The sequence below is a fragment of the Lonchura striata genome, chromosome 6, assembly GCF_046129695.1.
Source record: "Lonchura striata isolate bLonStr1 chromosome 6, bLonStr1.mat, whole genome shotgun sequence".
Classification (NCBI taxonomy): domain Eukaryota; kingdom Metazoa; phylum Chordata; class Aves; order Passeriformes; family Estrildidae; genus Lonchura; species Lonchura striata.
Genome location: NC_134608.1, coordinates 12,116,750 through 12,136,776, shown reverse-complemented (window position 1 = coordinate 12,136,776; position 20,027 = coordinate 12,116,750). Strand labels below are relative to the sequence as shown.

The following is a 20,027-nucleotide window of genomic DNA, read 5'->3' as shown; positions in this document are numbered from 1 at the left end:
CCTTTGAAACAGAGGTTTCTGTTAGTAGGTGAGAAAGACTCACTTTGAAAGCCTGGTAGAAGCTCACAATCTTTCTAAACTTTTCATCAAAGATACTACCTAAGCCTTCCCTTGGTTGGTCTACTCAAAAGTGGTTGGAAGACTTAAAAATTGGTCCATGTTAAAACTGTTGGTTTAGAAATCCAGTCACGAGTCTACTTGATGCTCAAGAGACTGAGTGTGAGCAACACTGGTACAGGCTCTCCCAATACTCAGTAGAAGAATGGGGGTGATGTCACAATTTTTCAAGGAGAAAAGGCTACCCAAGCTGTCAGATACAAGAGGAAGTTCAATGCATCTGCTGTGACCAGTTTCCACTTCATTCTGGTTGGTGTGGGTGCCTTCCCACACAGCATGTTGGTGATGCAGTTCCCATTTCCAGGGGACTAATTCTTGGGAACCTGCATACCCAGTGTGGGGCTGCATCTTCCTTTGGCTCACAGGCCAGGAATTTCTCTATGAAATGTGTCAAAAAAAACCAAACAACCAACCAACCAACCAAACAAACAAAAAAACCAGTGTAGGTCTGATTGCTTCTCAATGCATTTTCATGGAGCCTTAGTAATGATACTGGTTTGAGTGCAGCAGCTGCACCATCATATTTGTGCCTAAAGCTAGACCAAGGATTCAAAGACAATCTTCTACATCACTCTCTAATGCTGGCTCTGTAAGTAAATGCATCCTACAAATAAGAGTATTTCTGTAATCATCTTGAGGTCTAGGGGCTTCTTTGCTGGTTTCCATAATTTTTTGTATATTAATATAGTGAAGTTACAAGACATCTGTTAACTGTATCAATGAGACAGTGTTATCCTTCAAAAATACTAATGTGTGTTAAACAATTTGTTCCTTATTAGGTGCTCATCTAATGTTTCTCTGACAGTTTAAACTAGTAGTCCACTGAAAATTCAAAACTCAGAGCTAGGAGCCGCTAATCTTTGAAATTAATCTTTAGTTTTTAAAGTCTGCTGGTATAATTAAGAATTGTTAGTCATTTACAAAAAATATTGTTGGACTAATTAAATAACACTGAAGCTTTTTAGTTGCAGTCATAGTGTTAATAGAAGACTTTCCAAAAGGTTGGTCAGACAGCAAAAAAAAAAAAGGTAGGAAGGTAGGTTTTCTGGTTTGTGGGGTCTACCTCTAACTCTGTGTACAAATTGGTACAGTGGTGCAGTGCCCACTCCTGCCTCTTCACCCTTAGCTAGGGCAGCTTACACTTTTATCAGTGGAGGTTTCTGCTGTCTGGATCCCAGCTCTACAATGTAGCTGGGTGTCCCAGTGCCCTGCCCGAGGATAAACAGGGCATTGTATTTAGCAGATTAAATTAAAAAAAAAAAAAAAAAAAAAAAAAAAAAAAAAAAAAAAAAAAAAACAAAAAAACCAGCCTTCTGCTGAAGTCAACCCTTCCCTGGAAAACACCACACATACAGCAGGGGAGAAGGTAGGAGTGGAATGGTTGTCTGGGATTGTCATTGCCTGATTCTAAAGAAGAAAATTAAGCACAAGAATCTGATGGTGATCAGACACATGGGAGGAGGAAAGCAGAACTGGTACAATGAGTCAAACATTTATGTGCTACAGGGCAAGGTTAGTGCCAAGAGCTCTTTTTCTGACAATCGTGCATGATCATCCTCCAAAAACTGGAAACAGCTGCTGGCCCTGGCTCCTGACAGCTGTTTGCAGCATCTGCACAGCTGCATCCTGTGGAGGTGCTGTAGAAAACACGAGCAGGTAATAGATTTTGCAAAACTGGCTTGCAAGTCCCGGAGGCTGAACTGAACAGAACTGTTGTGAATCTCACCCCCAGATGTGGGTCTTCTGTCACTGAAACAAACACTGCCTTGCCGTACAGCCATGTAGGAGCTGCCTCTACCCATTTAGCTAACCTTCACAGAAGGGTTGGGTGGGTTTTTTCTCACTGAAAGCAGAGCTACTGTTAATCCTTATCCTTCTGTTTCAAATCACAGGTAGTGATCAATTACTCAATTGTGAAAGGACTGAAGTACAATCAAGCAACACCTACCTTTCATCAATGGCGCGATGCACGGCAGGTCTATGGCTTGAATTTTGCAAGCAAAGAAGAGGCCACCACGTTCTCCAATGCAATGCTGTTTGCTCTGAATATCATGAACTCACAAGATGGAGGTAAATGAATCTCTCTTAATCTGTGGCCTTTTAACATGCTTGTTACCAATCACCTAGTGCAGTTGTATTGGATATTATGCCATTATAACACACATGATAATAAAAAACCTGAGCCTTTAGATCAGCATTTGCAGTGGTATGAATTGCACATTTTCAGATTTTATTTCCCTTTCTGCTCATTTTTCATGGTGGCTTAACTCACTATAGGAAATCAATAGTTATTTGGGAATGCCTCAGCAGGCAGCTAGCCCCACTGATTTATGTGGATCTGTATATATGTTGTTTTACATATGAGATAGCAGAATAAAACTCTTCAGTAAACAGAAGCTAGAGTAAAATTGGCAAAATTGGCAAAATCTGACAGGATAGGACTAAAAGCTGGTGTTTCCAGTGTGTTTGGCCAGCTTCAGCCGTTGACTCTTGTGGGTCACCTTTCCAAAAGAGGAGTGTGGGGCACCTTGGTTATTGAATACTATATTGACTGTAAAAGAACTTTGTGGTGAAGTTTGCTGCTCTGTGAATTTGTCATTGCATTAGCTTGAACTGGAGCCAAAATAAAGTCCTGGTTTCTCAGTTTGTGGTATCTGGATGAAGCACTGCCCTCAGTTACATGCTTATGAACTCTCTGCAGCTCCTGGGCTGGAAACAGAGCAGTCCTGCAGTCCTTGTGTGGTCTCTCTTTTTTTTTTTTTTTTTTTTTTTTTTTTTTTTTTTTTTGTTCCTGCAAAAACACACACCACAGCCCTATTTTCCTTTTGCAAACATGATGAGTCAATGTTTGCATCACTTGTTGCCATCCAGGTTTTACTGCAGTGTCCACTGTTGGTGGACAACAGCTCTTCAGAAGGAAATTGTCTCCTGACAGCCTTCAATACACAAATATGTCTTACTAAAAGGTCCTTGTAATGTAAGAGTTCACATTTTTTATTTTGCTATTTCTGTTCTATTAAGCTGGCAAATGCAAACTCATCAAAAATCAAGACGTTTCAAATTCTTAGCTATATTTAGAAGTACTGAGGACTTAATTCTGCTTTCTTAATCTTGAACATTTTCAGCTGTAGTTGTGCCACAGCAGGAGACTTCATGAGGAGATCTGGCCATGATTCACCAGTCCTAAACTCATGAAAGTCTGAAGAGTACAGAGCTCTTTGGCTGCTCAAATGTGCCCACCCCTTTTAGACCTCCAAATTTGGGTACTTTACTATGGTCTGAGTCTAGTGATGAGTCTGCCTTTCTTCCAAAAGCCCTTAAATTTGGGTTGGGCTTTTTCCCCATCTGTCTGTTCCCGTCAAAGGGAGTGAAGGTTTTGCATGATTTTGAGTTTGCTTCAGGGAGGTGCCTTGTGGAAACACAAGTCTCAGTGTAAGAATTTATTGATTGTAGGCTAAAATACAAGAAACTGCCTTAAATTATGTTAGCTACACCTAGCAATGAACATCAGGTATTTTTAAGAAAGTATTTTTGAGCACTTGAAAAGCCTATTAAATTTCTGAGAAGCTTATGCATATTCAGCCAGCAATAATTTGCATTTTGATTTTTTTGGGGTATTTTAAAATTCATTTCCTTAGCACACCAAAAGTGTGCTTTAGATGCTTTACAGGTTTAAAATCTAGTCCATGCTGAAGAGCTTGTATTTAGAATTTGTAGTTGTCACATTCAAAGATATGAATTGGGTTGCAGATAAAAAACTATTTTCTGGAAAAAAAAAGAATGGTCTGGTAAACATTCAGTCTTCAGCAATGCTTTTTGTCTCACACAAAAAGTGTTAGAAGTTTCAAAGATTGCCAGATGTTCCATTCTTTACAGCTGAACTTGTCAAAAACAGAAATTTTGATTAAGGGGAATTTCAGCTTTTATTAAAAAAAAAAAAAAACCCTCATATTTTTTGAAACAAATTCCAGAAATACCAATTTTTCTTTATTTTTAATTATGAAATTTATTTGCAGAGGTATTTCCATTTAATATTAGCTACACATTGATAATGGATTAGAATGAAGCTTTTTATATCATAAGTTTTCCCATTACTGCAGTGATCTCAGCATGCAAATTGACAGCAAAAGTACATAATGGATATAAGGTATAAAATGTTTTTTCATATCTGCTCTTCCAGGCTTCTATAGCCCTTAAGCTTTTGTGGGCATGAATTAATGTGGGTAGGAATTCACACAAACACACATATCCATATATCTTTTCAGGCACTGCCACTTCCTGCATACTCCATCCGTTCTGCTGCCTGCATGCTGCATTAGGGTCTGCTTTGGTCATATGGAAAAATCATTAGGGAAAAAACTCTGTGTTTTATATCTATGCATCCATGTATTAAAGTTGCCCATGTGCTTATGCAGATGGATGGCAGTTTTAAGGGGTACATTTGTATGTCCAGAACTGCTCATACACTCATAAAAAGCTCAACCAAAACCACAGGGTAAAACAGAGGCTCCCTCTGCCACATTCACAGGGCAGCAGACCCTGCCTGCTGCTCTGCAGCTTGGGGTATGCTGTGTGCACTACTTGGCACGTGCTGTTTCTAATGTTTAGGTATTTTCCTATATTCCCCACTGAGACATTATTACATTTGAGTACTGCTGATCCTCCCATACTTGAATAGATTCATGTAGGCTTCCATGGCTGCTTCTCCCTTCATTCTGCCACCCACTTCCACAAACTAAAATTAATCATGGTAGACTAGAGCAGTAGATGTGAGACTGCATCATGTCTTCAGCAGTTAAGGAGTCAGGGCACTGTTACATTTGGGAAGATAACTTGTCTTGGCACAAAGTAATGGTGTGGGGTTTTGAATGGTGCATTAAGCTGGATTACTTCAAAAAAATGGTAGCAGGCTAAGATTTGGGTAGTTTAAAATAATTTTTAGGTAGTGATGACTTTCAAATGACTGGGTCACTTCAAATGAACACACAATTATGAGCTAGTGATGGGAATTACTGTACTGTCCCTCTTCTTCAAGAGAGAAACTGCAATTCCCAAGAACAACCACAAGCACTGATCTCTCTGTTCTGACTGCTTGGGACACAAGTGAAAACTAAACCAAGTGCTTTATTAAATGCTAAAGGTTAAATGGGCTGAATCAGATCCTATAGCCAGACTGTGTTTACCCATGTTACACGTCAGTATCAGTGTCAGGGCAGGTGTCTTCCCAGGAGTGTGACACCCCAGAGTTCGCAGAAGTTGGGAGAAAAGCCATAGCCTAAACTCCCTGGCTGGTTGTGTTTCTGCAGTGGATGTGCCCATACTCTCACCCATGGGGATGGCTGGCCACCCTACAGGTGTCCATGTTCTCAGTGCTGTGCTGGGAGCCTCTCCCAGTGCACGTCCCCAGGGTGTGCAAAGCAAGCCTTGAAAGAGGTGAACACGTACCTGGCTCATTCTTGTGCTTTGTAAGGATGCTGATGGTTAGATTAGTTTGTTGTTTACCTGCCAGCTTATTTATGTGCTTAATTACTTTGATTTCCTTATACATCTCTTTAATCTGTTCTCCCTTACAAACAAAAGGAGAAATGTGGTTCTGAGCCAGGCTGCAAAATGAGAGCAAATGATAACACTGACCTGCTCATTAACAATCTCTTGCTTACAATGCTTTAATGGTGTCATTTAGTAAGACCATTAATATGACAAACAACTTCCCATTTAATCATTTTTCTTTCATGGCTGTCCACTTTGAGAAGTCAGACCTTTCTCTGGCATGAGTTACCTGGTACAAGGTAGTGTGTCACTACCTTACTTTGTCATCTGCAGCCAGGTTTCCCTGGGGGCAGAGCATCACCCCTTCCTGCCCCAGGAGACTGTGGAAGAACTTTGCATGGATCCTGCCCACAGGCTGTTTGATGTTTCATGTTTTTCAGGGCTTACATCCCCTTAGATTTACCAAATGCAGTGACTGGTAGCAGCATAGTTATTGGAGCAGGACATAATGTGAGAACATTAGTAAGCTAAAATGGGCAAGTTCTTCCCTGCAATAATTTTGTAGGAAAGCCAGTGGTGCCTGTAAGGAAGGTAACTTTCTGCAGGGCTTAATGGAGCCTGTACTCTCAGTATTTCTCCCAGTGAGTGCTTACACTTCCAGGAGAGAGGAAATGAGACTATTTTCTCTCCTTTCTTGTTCCCCAGTTTTCTGGGGACGGGCAAAGGAATTCTTCATCTTTTTCTTTCCTTATTTGCTTCCTTCAGACATTGAGTCACAGCTGGTTGCTAGGATTTAATGCATGTTCCCATGCATCAGGGGACAGTGTTCAGTTTTGTGGCTTGGCATGACCAGCTCTGAGGGCATCTTGGGCTTCCATGGCTTGAAGACTTGGTACCTCTTGGAGAAGAATTAAGACTCTGATCTGTCTTGCTGGTAAATGCTGCCTGTGACATAGTAAATATAATGTTTTGTGAACTTCTGCTTTTCTTTTGATGTCTGTGCCCTGGGGTCTTAGATAGTTATTGTTGACTTATAATACATGAAAACTCCATTTCTAAATGTAAACAACACATGCTGAAATGCCTTATGCAGAGAGATCATTGCAGAGTTAATCATAGTTAGAGGTCAGCTGCCTTATCTGACTAAGAAGGGAGAAGTTGGAGGAAAGCTTGAAATAGGAGAGAGGTTTGAAGAAGATTAATAGTGATTTATTTCTTTATTCATTCCTTGTAAGAAAGCCATTTTCTTGTTCTAAGTGTCTTAGAGACCACACAATACAGACATAGGTCATGGAGAGTGCAGAGTTCAGCCCTGTGCCTTCAGCTTCACTGACCCAGCCTTACCTCTGCAGGGAGGACGTTTTGGTAGTCAGAAGGATTGCTCCTCACTCCTCTTGCTCTGGTTAGAAGATCTGCTGCCTTTTCCACCACTGTGGATTATTTGACATGCATTTCTCCTTGATTTTATTAAGTTCTTGGGAGTCTGAGATCTTTTTCCCTTCCTTCAGGCATTCTGCTCTTATCCTTTCAGAAGTGACGACGTGTCTGTATTGCTGGGAAGAAGTTCCTTGAAAAACACTTTGGAGAAATAAAAGAATAAAGCTTTGATACATCAAATAGCAGATAAACTGACAGAATGTACCATACTTCCCTCTCCTAGTTAGATGCCCTAAGTATCTGCAAGGTTTCTGTCAGTGAAGGATGTGTGTGAAGATTATGATGCCCTGGATTTCAGACAAAAGTGTAGACAGGGTTTTTTTGGGTTTTTTTCCTAATGTTATATTCAGCTTATTTTTTCATTAACATTTTGACAGCTAGTCCTGCATCTCTCAGTTTTTCATTGGCAGTAAAGTGTAACTTCTGGGAAAATCAGTCATCTAAGTTCATCTTCTACAAAGCAACGTCTCTTGTATTTGATAATATTGCCCCAAGACTTCCCAGCACCACAGAGGACACAGTGTGGAAAGACAAAAGTCTTCATCTTTATTGCAGCACTGCATAATACATAAAATAGCTCATCAATAATGGAAGGGACCCACCACAGAACACAATGCACACTTGCAGCCAGCTGGTTCCAAAACTGTGCTGGGGTAAAGAGATCCATGCTCCATGCAAGGTGCTTTGCATGCTGCAGTGTGGACTCATTTCCCACACTATCAGGTGTGTTGTTGCAGATTATAAAGCCCTAAAATGGTGTATTCTGTGCAAATTTTACTTTTCAGAGCACTAATAACATTTAAAAATGGGTGCAACTTCAGATTGCATAGACTTTGCACAACCATAAGTATGCATTCTGCTGCAGGTTGTTGAATTAAGTCATTCCAGACATTGTTCCTATTTATAATCTAGGCAGAGAGAACTTGTAAACAACAAACTTTTGGACTCACTAGTGTAAATATGAGCCACGTGATCAGACACCCAGGGCTAGCCAAACTAGCAGCAGGAAGGCAATGCTTAATTGGGTGCATGTGAAAAAATAAACAAACAAAAAAATTCTACTCCTTTAAAACATAAAAGTTTTCCCAGGGGAATGTTTTCTGACTGACATCTTTCAAAAACACCAGAAAACAGTTTAGAGAAATAAATTTCACAGTGTTTCCAGACTCATGCCTACACCAGTTTCAGTATCAACTTTAGTCACTCAGAAATGTTCTGCAGATAGGGGGGTTTCTGATCTAAATTGCTGTGCTTTGTAAGTCAATGAAGAGGGAGGGGAAATTCAAATAAGATTATGAGCTTTTTCCTTTCATCTGCTGCATTGCTTTGTCACTGAAACTGTTCCAGAAAAGTCCATGTGACATACAGAATCTTTTAGTATATTGCTTACTATAGAAATAAATTCCTTCCTTTGCCAGTTAGACAGGGATGAGCTGTTATCCAACAAACTAGGTGGGAATTTATTTTCCTGCAGCAGCCAGTGAAAGGCTGTGAGGGCAGGAGTCCCCTGTGACCCCATCTGTAAAATATCAGCCCTGCCACAGGACCACGCATTGTGTTCAGTTCCCAAAACTTGTTTTTCCTGTGCTGAGGGGGATGACAGTCCTCATACAAGCCCTCTGCTTGTCTTTCCAAAATAAGCAAACTCCTCCTGGAATAATAGGCACTTGCTTGCAGGCTTCCCCTGCCTGCCAAATTGCTCAGGTGCCCTCTTCTCAGGTTAACCTGGGCTTCCTAATTGGATAGATGACATTTCACAGGATCAGAGTTGGAAAGGACTGAGTTGGAAAGGACTCACAAGGAGCATCGAGTCCAGCTCTGAAGTGAATGGCCTGTACAGAGATCGAGCCCACAGCCCTTGCATTATTAGCATTAGGCTCTAACCAACTTCTAGGAACCTGGGTACACATCACATTAAGAGAAACATGTTTCTAACCAGAACAGGAAGAAGTTAGCCCAGCTAGGAGAAGAAGTGAGTAAAACTGGTTAACCTTCTGTATTAGCTTGGCTCCAGCTGACTGGAGCACAGGAGGTGAATTGATTCATTCTTGAATATATAAACTGGGATTACAGACTCCTTTCAGTGCTAGAACTGTAAATATAATTGCTGTTGTTCATCTGTCAGGAAGTATCAAACTGTTACTTAATTATTCTGCTCTATAGAAGTAGGCATTTTTTCAATTCAGTTTTTCAGTCCCCCAGATGGTAGGGATCCGCAGCAGAAAGTTTTCCATGGCACTGAAGTTCTCTCACAGCATTATGCAGATAAAAACCCATGACAGGTTGCTTGTGTGCCTCAGCCACTTTCCTGCAGGACTCCTTTGTACCCCTGCTCAGAGCTGGAGCTGCTGTCCAACGTCTGCAACAACAAAAGGTGCCTCTGTTCTTGGGAGAGCATTATAAACCTAAAGGCTCTTGAGTCTTTTGCTGATGCTTTTTGCTGTGCTGAACTCTTCTGCACTAAATCAAAACCACTTCAGGAAGGAAACTGCGTGTGGGAAAAAAAATTGTTGAGAGATTTAAAAGAGACTTGCACACGTCCACTTGTGCTAGCAAGATTCCCTTGCACCATTGCCTTCAAACCCCTGTTTTTCTGAGTGTGGTGCAAACTGGAGAAGTTTCCAGAGCTCAGTGATAGAAGATTCACTGTGACTTTTTCACTAGTCAGTGGCAGAAGAATATATTAGCTTAGGAAAAAAATTAATTATCAGAATTTAACAAGTCCAGTCATTTATGTGCAAGCAGTATAGGCCAGATTTTGGCAAGTGTTCATTTCAAGACCATTTATAGAATTGTTTGGGTTGGAAGGGACCTTAAAGATCATCTAGTTCCAGTGCCCTGCCATAGGCAGGGACAATTTCCTCTAGATCAATTTGCTTAAAGCCCCATCCAGCTGGACCTTGGCTGCTTCTTTTTATTTAATAGACTTTCTGTATTCTCAGCTAAGAGCCAAACTCTATAAGAGTTTGTCTATACACAGTAACTCATCTACTCCCCTAGCTGTGATCCCTCTCCTAGTAGTTAGTAATTGTGTGACCATTATTTTCCTGTTAATGGGAGTAGAAATATAAGCATCTGTAGCAGTGGGTTTTGTACCTGAGCTGGGATGTCTGTGTGGTCAAGAAATAGTAACAGATGCTCTTGCTACAGTCACTTATGTATTAGGTGTCCCTAAAGGCAAAATTCATCCCATTCTCCCTCTCTTTTTCATCACTGACTGTAAAGGTCCCTGACATTTTTACTATCATCTTCTTCCAAACTTTCAAATTAATGAATTAATGATTTCTAATTATGGTGTAATTAATTAGTAACTACAATGATAATTAAACTTCTAGTTTAACAATAATAAATTAGGGACTGAAAACTAATGTGCATAAGGTGTATTTTTAGTGATGCTCTGTGGATTTCCCTGTGACAGGTAATGAGCACTCCCAGGAATACATGTGTGTTGTGCATGTCCATATATGTATTCACATGAGCACTGCACATCAGATTTTCACTTTTCTAACTGCCTGAGCTCTGCAAACAGATGGGATTTTTGCATGCAATTTTTTTTTTTTTTTATACCAGAAGTGAATTTAGGAAAATATTCACACATATATAGATTGAAGTCAGGAATAAGTTGCTGGGCTAAGAGGGCTAATTTTATCACTGATAAAATTGGTAGTATTTTGAATTTTTTTTTCTAACTACACTGTCATTATGTGCCATAGTTCAGTGTGCAAACAGCACTCACTAAAAAGGTGTTCCTGGTCAGAGCAGTGTTTAGGACCAGGGGATGGTGCAGGGACAGCCAGTGGTGCAGCTGGGGAGGTGGGGCAGAGCTCTGGAACCCTCTCAGGGCTCAGCTGAGGGGAAAGTCTGCTTAATTCCAGCCTCCGAGTGAATCACCATATGCTGCTACCAGCAAAGCATGTAGAGCAGGTTCTCCTGCTGGCTGGTAATCCCTGGGCAGCTCACACACAGTCTGCTAATGGCCTTCTTAGGTGATTCTCTGTGGTCATCCAGAATCTTATTTTTCACCAAGTCGGGCACTCGAAAGTTCTAGGTTGTGTTGCCTTCTGCAATCAGAACCTCAGAGCCTTGTGGCAATGACTCGTGATTCCTCCAGTTAATTCTAATGAAGCAACACAGCTGACAAATGGGATTCATTTAACAGAACTTCAGCCATTTAAATGCTAGGCAGCTAGTTTACAATAATTGTGCATTTTCCTTTCCTCTCCACGGGGCAAGGAGGGCTCACCTGGAGGTGAGTGGCTGTAGTCCTGTGCTGCTGGCTGGTGGCCCAGCAGGCTGCACAGTCCCTGCACGCAGCAGGGAGCAGAGTGTGAGATAGAATGGAGCAGCATGGGGCCACACTGCAGTTCAGGAAGGAAGTTATCTCCTAATAGGTGATTTTAGTCCTGCAAGCATCCAGCCTTTGCCCTTGTACGTGCTCAGCTGCCCAGCTGAGGAGGACACAGCGTGATTCAGGTCCTGATGGTGCCTTTGAAATTCTGCTCCACCTCTACTGACAAAAAAGCCAAACCCTGCCAAGCAATCACCGTCAATCAGATTTGCATGGATTGTTTTATCTGTTGGTCTTGATTAGTATTCCGGAGATCTCCGTAGAAAACATGAATTTTAATTCTGCTTCCTCCAGTGTCGGTTTCCAGGGTCTCCCTCTGGTGGTTAGAGCAGCGCCTGGGAAGCTGTGTGAGCATCAGCTGTGCCATCCAGCACATGGGGAGAGGCGAACTGAAGAATATTTTGCCTTTTTTCACACCTTTAAAAATAAACTTGGACTTAAAATCACTGAGGTTATCACCTCTTTTGACTTTTTGAACTTGCTAAGTGTGCGTTGCTCGTTCTTTTCAAGAGAAGGCGCATTTCCTGCAGCGTGGCAGGCTGAGGAGCAAGGCTGCAGGTACCTGTGTGCTGCTCTGCTGCTCTGCAGGCAGGAGCAGGAGGACATTCAGAAGGTTGGATGTTGTCAGAAATCCATTTGAATATGGATTTAATGGATATCCCCCCTAAGGCATTTTAGGTTATGAAGTATTTGCTTTTTCTTTTTTTGGTGTACCATTGGTATCCACAATAGAAATGACTCTGTAGATTTGAATCTGGGTCCCCAGGTTCCCCTGCATCATTTACAAATACATACGTTGCAGTTTCTCTTCTCAAGATGCTTTGCCAGCAGATCTTACAGGATCCTTGCTAAATGCAGAAGAAAACACTTTGACTCAGCAAAACAGCAGGGCTAACTGAACTTGGACAAAAAGAAAGAGCTTTTCACTGTCCTCTGGAGCCTGCCAAAGCACTAAGTGCTGGTGATGACCAACAAGGGTGGCACAACTAATGCAAAAGCTGGCAAGAGCTGCCATGCACAGTGCAGCAGGAGGGGCACCCTTGATCAGGGATGGAGAGGTGGAGGAATGCAGGAGATGCATGGCCCAAGTGTGTGGACAGGTTTCTGGATTTGCAGTGGAGGCAGAAGGCACCAAGAGAAAGCTTGCTCTGGCAGAGTCAGCAGGAAAACTCCTGACTCAGATAAATGAGTTATTTATCCCTAGTTTGTGGAAGGAAGAGGGATTTTAAAAGTGTAACAAAGGTGAGGATCCAAAGGGAAATGTGCCTTATGCTTCCTGCTGATTATTTTAATTTCTCATCTCTCTGATCTTTCTGATTACTCTAAATATGACATTTCAGCTTCAGTGCTAAAGCTTGAAAATAGATATTTGGCCCTTCAGATGAGTTGGCATTTGATTCCTTTTTTTTTTTTTTTGGTCTGTGCTGTAACATTCCTATGAGAGCACAGAGTAACTGTGGGTTTTTTATTGCTATTGCAATGATTTTCTTACAGGCAACATTGCCCTTGGGTGGCTTTACTTTATCTCATCAGCCTGTGAGTGCGCCCCCAAATCACCTCTTTTTGCTTATCAGAGTTTACTGGTGTGTCCAGAAATTGCCCAACAAGGGTCATGCTGAATATACTTCTTGTCTTGCCTCACATTATATTGCAGTCAGATCTTTCAGCACTGCCGTATTTTTAAATAATGTTTTCCCTGACAGTGCAGAACATTGTAGAGGCAGGCAGGCACCAAAGTGAGCTGTGGAGCTGGGGGCAGGAGCTTTGGCCAGCAGGCTGTAACACACAGGGAAACTATTTTACAGGGAGAAACCACTGGAAAAACCTCAGTGTGCAGAGCTGTGACCTCGGTGGTGCTGCAAAGGTCAGGGTGCTGGGTGCATCAGTGGGCTGAGGGTGCAGGAGCTGCAGCAGGGCTGCATTGCTCACACGTCCCACTGCCATGGGTCACTGTGGTGCCTCTGGAGCTCATGAAGTTGAATTACAGACCAGACACACAAGCTGGGCTTTTCTTCCGGAGCGCTCCTAAAGTGCCTCAAGCCTGGGGAGCTCACGGAGAGATCCACACCAAGGGTTTTCAAGGTTCTTTTAATAGAAACCAATTTTATTGCTCCAGAAATGTGTTACATTCGGTTGCAGTTTTTATTTTACTGAAATCAAAATTGAACTTTCAACATTCCTGAAAAGATGAAGTACGTATCTTCCGTTCTGAAATTACATTTTGCTTCACTTTTGGTTTTCAAATGCGCATCATGTAAATGACCATATTTGGTTGTCGTGAAGGCAATGACAAAGCCCCAGCTTTCTGATTCAAAATAAAGAGGAATTCAAGCAAAACATTCTTTTGTGTTTCCATTTTGAATCTCAAATTCATGGCAAATTACAAAACTGTAAAAAAACACATTTTATTTTTAAAAATGAGACATTGTGGTATTTTTAAAGAAAGGGAATATCTTTTAATGGGAATCAAGTCTCCATACATTTCTTGTGGGAACCCCAGCCTTGTTTTGGGGCCACATGTGGTGGTGAAATTCCTCCTCCAACCCGTGCTTCCAAAGAAAAACTCCGCAGGCTTAGCTGTTCGGTCTCAAGGCAGTTTATTGCTAGTTATCTAACAGATTATGTTCTTGGACTGCGGCTATTTGATCAGTGGCCTGGGCAGAGGCACACACACACCCTGACATCCTCTCTATCTGCTGTCTTCTTCGTCTCTCTCTCCGCCCAGGGTTGCTGCTATCTTTTATAAGATATATTACGTATAACATGTTTACAATTATTCCCCAATACCTACTACCTACGTTGCCAAGTGTTTTTCTACTCTAAACCAATCTGTGAGTGCCAACATCACCAAGAACATGGAGGTAAGGAAGAAGAAGGAAGAAGGATGGGATCAGCCCACTTTCCTCCATCTTAGAACTTCTGACCCTCATGTACAAAGTGAAAACCCCCCTGTACATGTGCTAAAACCCCCCTGTACAATACTAAAAAAATTTCCCCTCTACTTCGTAACTACTTATACTATACTATCTAACCTTTTGTGATTGCTTGTTCCACCTCCAAAGTTGGTAATTCATTCCATGGCTCAAACTCAAAATCACAGTTGTTTTTCAGCTGTCTGCCAGGGTCTAGAATGCTTCTGACCAAGGCCTGGAACCTCTAAAAATGTCTGAGAGACATTTTGAGTTCCCACAATTTCTGTGCAAATTCAAACATTGTTTTTAAATTAATTTTTTAATTAAACCCCAAAATTCTACCAAAAGTTCATTTTTCATGGCTGCACTAGGAACAGTGAGGCAGAAATGAATCCTGGTCAGCAGCATCTTGAGTTATTTGATTTCACATTGTTTTTATTATATTTATTTTTAGTGTCAAAACTCATTTACAGCTAATGTGAGAACATTAGCTATTTAAACAAAACTGCAGAACATATTGTCAGCTTTCACACTACATAAATTAAACTGTTATTTTCTCATATTACATGAGAAATAGATACAGTAGGATATTTGGGGGTTTTATCTTATCACATGATTCTGAAATTATCTGTTGTGCTAATCAGCTGATTTTTGGGTTTCATTTTAATTGTTCTACAGCACTGTCTTCCCTACATATGTGCCTTAAAATCAGATGGTTTTATTTCTTCCAGTTAATATTTCTTGGAGATTTTGAAATGTTTTTCACTGGGCTTTCAGCACCACATTTCATTCTTCTCACTGAGCTCAGTGCCTACAGAAGTTAAATCTTTGTTTCTTTCATTTTTTTAGCTGAAGCATGTTCTCCCCTCATGCAAGTTCCTGCTGATATGAGAGTGCTCAAGGATGAGCTCTAATAGTCTCTAGGGTTCCTTCCTCCATGGCCCAAGTTGTTCAGGGTTTGTCCTCTGCAATGGATGTGGTTGGCTGGAGCAAGTTTAAATGAATCTTTTTTCCTCCCTGTCAGTAGTGGATGGTCTTCCAGAGCTTTTACTCAAGTGTTCTGGTCATGTTATCAATGACTTACATTCAAAAAAGACCAAACCCAAAATTTGCCCTGCTTGATAGGTGAAGCATAATGTCTGTGCTGGCTTCTTTGTGCACAGCACAAAAAAAAAACCCAAAACAAAACAAAAGACCCAAACAAACCAACAAGAATAACAACCAGCTCCTCCCTCACCCCCAAACCAGCTGTTTTGGGATGGGGCATTTCCACAGGAGATAAAGTTCTGAAAGGAGATGCTTTGGGAACCAGTCAGGTGGTGCATTTTTATAGGGCTCCATGTACAGGGCATGAGATAAGAATTAAAATCCCCAAAATTAGAGGACTGTGGCCAGTCTAATAGCTGGGAATCCTTGTCATGAAACTGTCTCTAGAAGAGGGCCAACAGCTGCACCTTGTGGGCTTGAAATGCCTTGCAGAGGGAAAGAAGCTCTTTGTCATACCCTGACTTTCATTAAAGTCTTCCATTAATTGACTTCCAGAAGTTATCAGCAGGGCTTTGTCTTGTCAGAATAGATCTTTATTTTGGGGCACTAAAGATGAGGGCACATTTACAATGATGATTGTGTGGAGAGAGTATTATGCAGGGATTTATGTTCATTTGCATGTCAGATTAAGGCTTTATGCCATGCCCTGTGTGAATTAAACACAGATAGCAGTTTTGAGAGTTATGAGATTTTCTGATAGATTTCTATGCTGAATTGCAGTGAAATTTTATATTATCAGATTGAAGTGCCCACTCCAATATATTAATATACTTTCATATTTGGAATGGATATAAAAATAGATATCACATTGTATATGCAAATTACTCACCATATTTGCACAGATTTTTATTTCAGATAAATTAAAGGTCATTCTGACTCCATAGGGAATAAAGTTTACAATTGGTACAACAAAGCAGAGCTGCTTATCCTTGAATGTTACTGGTCCCCTCAGGAAATGGTGTTTCATGTCCCCTGTCTCAGGGGTGTGTGTGGATCCAGCTTCCCATGCCACACCCCATCACTGCAGTCATGACCAGACCTGTCTCACAAAAAAAAAAAAAATTGCAGCTGGAACCAGCACACCTGCAGCCTTCTGCAAAGTGATCACCCACACCAGGAGTGCAAAAAACGTTAGTGTATTTCTTCCTAAAAATCTACAGAACATCAACACAACATACAAACATACACATGCACTGATTTTATTCATAGAATCACAGCTTGGATATGAAAGGACTTTGGGAAATCATCCCCCAGCAGCGATCAGCCCCTCCCAGTCCAACCCCACCAGTTCATGTACTGATCACAACACACTTTGCTGTGGAATATCCCTTTGGCCAATCTGGATCAGCTGGCCTGGCTGTGCTTCCTCCTGGCTTCTTGTGCATCTCTTCACTGGCAGAGCACAGGAAACTGGAAAGTGCTTGACTTAGGGTAAGCACTGCTCAGCAAACAGCCAAAACATCTCTGTTGTCCACCTTATGCTCATACTGAATCTAAAACACAGCACTTCACCAGCTACTAGGACGAAAATTATCCCACATGAAGCCACAACAGGGTCATTTCCAACCTGAATGGTTCTGTGATTCTGTGACCTCTCCCTAGCTCAGTGTCCCCAAAGCACCATTCAGCCTGACTTGAACACTTCCCATGATCCACAGCCCCGACTCCAGCATTAACTGAGAGCACTGAGTGCTCAGTGCCAGGTGCAGGTGCTGCTGTGCAGGATGGAGACCCACTCCTGCTCTGTGCCCAGTTCAGCCTCCTCTTCTGCGGGAGGATTTTCTGAGGAGGTGTTTTGAGGGAAAAGCAATGAAATTGTATTTCATGCAATACTTTGGTAAGGAAAGAAAAATTCTGTGAAGGAGGTGGATTTTCAGTTGTTGGACATCACATCAAGAAGAATTATTAAAATGTGAAAATAATGTTCAGCCAGAGGGCAATGGGATGTGCTGATGATATGAAATGGGCTTCATGGTACTTCAGTGAGAGGTTAGTTGTCACCAGTAAAATGTGCTAGTTAGAAAAGGAGATAAAATGCTCCCAGATCAGCAAATGTGAGTTACTGTAGGATTTATGAACACGGTCAGGGATGTTTTGGTTGTGACTGATGATAGTAATAGACTGCTGTGACCCTGCTACTTCACAACATCTCTATTTAAAGTGTCAGTGTATCACTTTTTCATAATATTGTGAGTCTGTTCCCCCAAATTTCCTTGAGGTGTTATTCATGGCTGCTTTCACAGTTTTTCATCTCAGCTAAGATGATTGATTAAAAATAGAACAACTGCCTTAAAGGTATTCATTCCATGGCTCAATTCTTCCATTGAATTGCTGTAGCCTGGTCTCCTACCCTTGCTATGTATGAATTTGGTCCTGGGAGGAGGTGTGCTGCTACCATGAGCATTTGTGAGAGGGATTTAGCAAGGGAGCCTTCACCAGATCTTGAGGAAGAGTAACATTGACCTGGTAAGACCAAATATACAGAGAAGAAACCTAATCATAATTATTCTCTTCCAGTGTAGCCTATCATATATCTGGAATTATAGATATATATACATAAAAACTTCTACAGAATTGTTCATGTCGAGATTGCAAAACATGGTTCATTTTTAAAATTTCTTTTAAGAGATCACCTCCAAAAGTAAACAAGTTTTGACAAAAGCTGTTCAGCAGGTTCCTTTGTATTTATGTATTAGAATATGGTGATAAAAGAAAACCCGTTATTAAATACAAAGTAGTGCTTGCCTCTAACAATGTGTTTTAGTAATATGTCATGTTACTCCAGAAGATGTGGATATTTGGTGTCCCTGGTGCCCCTAGATTTAAAAGGGTTCTATTACAATCTCCTCTCTCTTTGTGATGTGAGCCTGTATTACTTTGGCCTGAATGGTGAAAAGTAAATACCTGCCCAGCTGGTGTCAGTGGGGAGGGAGTGACACCAGCAGCCCATCCTGCTGTTCAGAGACACCTCCACACTTGGACCTCAGAGCTGCTTTGATAAAGTAGGTGAAGAGTTAATAAACCTTTCACATCTCACCAGCTAAGTATTGCTGCAAAGACATCTGACCTGAGTGAGAGGTTCAAAATATCCTCTGTGTTCTGTTTTTGGTGTAGCTGCTCCTGTGGGTCCCCACACTCTCTGCCATACCCCTATGCCCATTCCATATGTGGGATGGCACTTTCCTAACTTTCAAGAGTTACTACCCCTTGCAAAGTGGTATTTAACATTGAAACTGAGAAGTTTTATGTGTCACATTGGTATTTCAAGCTCTGCTTAGCAAATCTTTGATAGCAGACAGGTGTGATTCACACTGTGGTGCCAGGCAGATGGGTGATGTGGGCTGTGGGTAAAGCCATCTCCTGCCTCAGGCTGTGATCTGCCTGATCCCTGGATTTGTGGTCATGGGGGGCTTGGGTGCATTGCTCCTGTGTGAGCAGAGATGCAAACCAGCCTCAGGAGATGTGAAATTTTGTGACAGGTTTGAGGTGAGATCCCACTCTTTTCCCAGAGTGTTGTTCATGCCGTGGGATGCCCCTGGTCACGCTGGGATTCACTGGTCTGTGTTTAGGTGCCAGCTTTTCCCCAGCATCTCATTTGAACATTGTGTCTGATTGCTTAAGTCAGTGTCTCTGTTCATGTTCCCCTTAGGAAGCTTTTTATAAAATACCAGTCCAGCTGGCTCAGCTGTATCTTCTGGAAGGGGTGATTTGGGCTGCCATCAGCCAAAGTACTCACTGGAAGTAAAACAATCATGTGAATAATGGTGCTTACAAAGCCCTCAGTGCTGCTGAGTCCTGCCTTGGACAGCTGCTCTGGGTTTTTCAGTGCCAGGTTTTCAAATTAAAATAACTGCATGTAGCCCTCTACTGCTTATATCTTTAAACTATTATTTTTTAAAGGTAGTAATGATAACTATTAATTAGACAGCTACATGATTGCTAAAGCAGATATCAGTACTTTCAGTGGGTGGATTGAGAAAGGGACTCACAGAAGGACAGAACCACAGAATGGATAAGGTTGGAAGGGACCAAAAAATATTTGTACATCCAGAAGAAGTTAGTTAATGTTAATTCTGAGTAGTTGAACTGTAGCCAGAAATAAAATTTCAATTTTTTTTCATGTGTGAATCTCAGTTACTGTTTATTATAACTCTTACAGGTCTGCTTCTCTTACATGGCTTTGGCACAGTGCACTGACTTTGTGCAGTCACCTCTGATTTCCACATGTGGTAGAGGCCCAGTCTGTTGAGATGTTTATAAAATGTAATTTATTCCTACTGAAGAGTGAGAGTAGGATGTGGGATGATCATAGCGTGCAGGTTTTTCTCCTGAATGACCTGTGTTAAAGTTTCTTGCATGAGAGACTTTCTCTGCTAACTCAGCTGACCTGTCTGGTCACCTCCACCTTTCTCTTGCAGCTGAGCTACATAAAGAGATTCATAGAGCCATTGTAAAATTAATTTCAGCATAAAAGAAGGCAGATCTGCAATTACATATTTATTTTATTTTATTTTCCAGTTGTAAAGTGTGGGATTTATGCTTATTTCTCTTTTTTTTTTTTTTTTTTTTTTTCTCCTGAGAAGATCCAGACACAAGGGATGGTATATTTCCACAAAGAGGATTGGTGGTGGTTTGTTGTGCCATCTTAGAACAAGTTCACATTGCAAGTCTAATGG

At 41.3% G+C, this 20,027-nt stretch overlaps 1 protein-coding gene across 7 annotated transcripts in view; it reads left to right on the top strand.

Annotated features, from left to right (window-relative positions):
- EVL (Enah/Vasp-like) overlaps positions 1–20,027 on the top strand; it is a 138,335-nt gene that overhangs the window by 77,477 nt on the left and 40,831 nt on the right. For all 7 annotated transcript variants that reach the window (XM_077783966.1, XM_021549710.3, XM_021549712.3 and 4 more), the window contains exon 3: positions 2,010–2,187. In XM_077783966.1, coding sequence (XP_077640092.1) covers positions 2,010–2,187 — 178 coding nt within the window. The remainder of the gene's footprint in view (positions 1–2,009; positions 2,188–20,027) is intronic.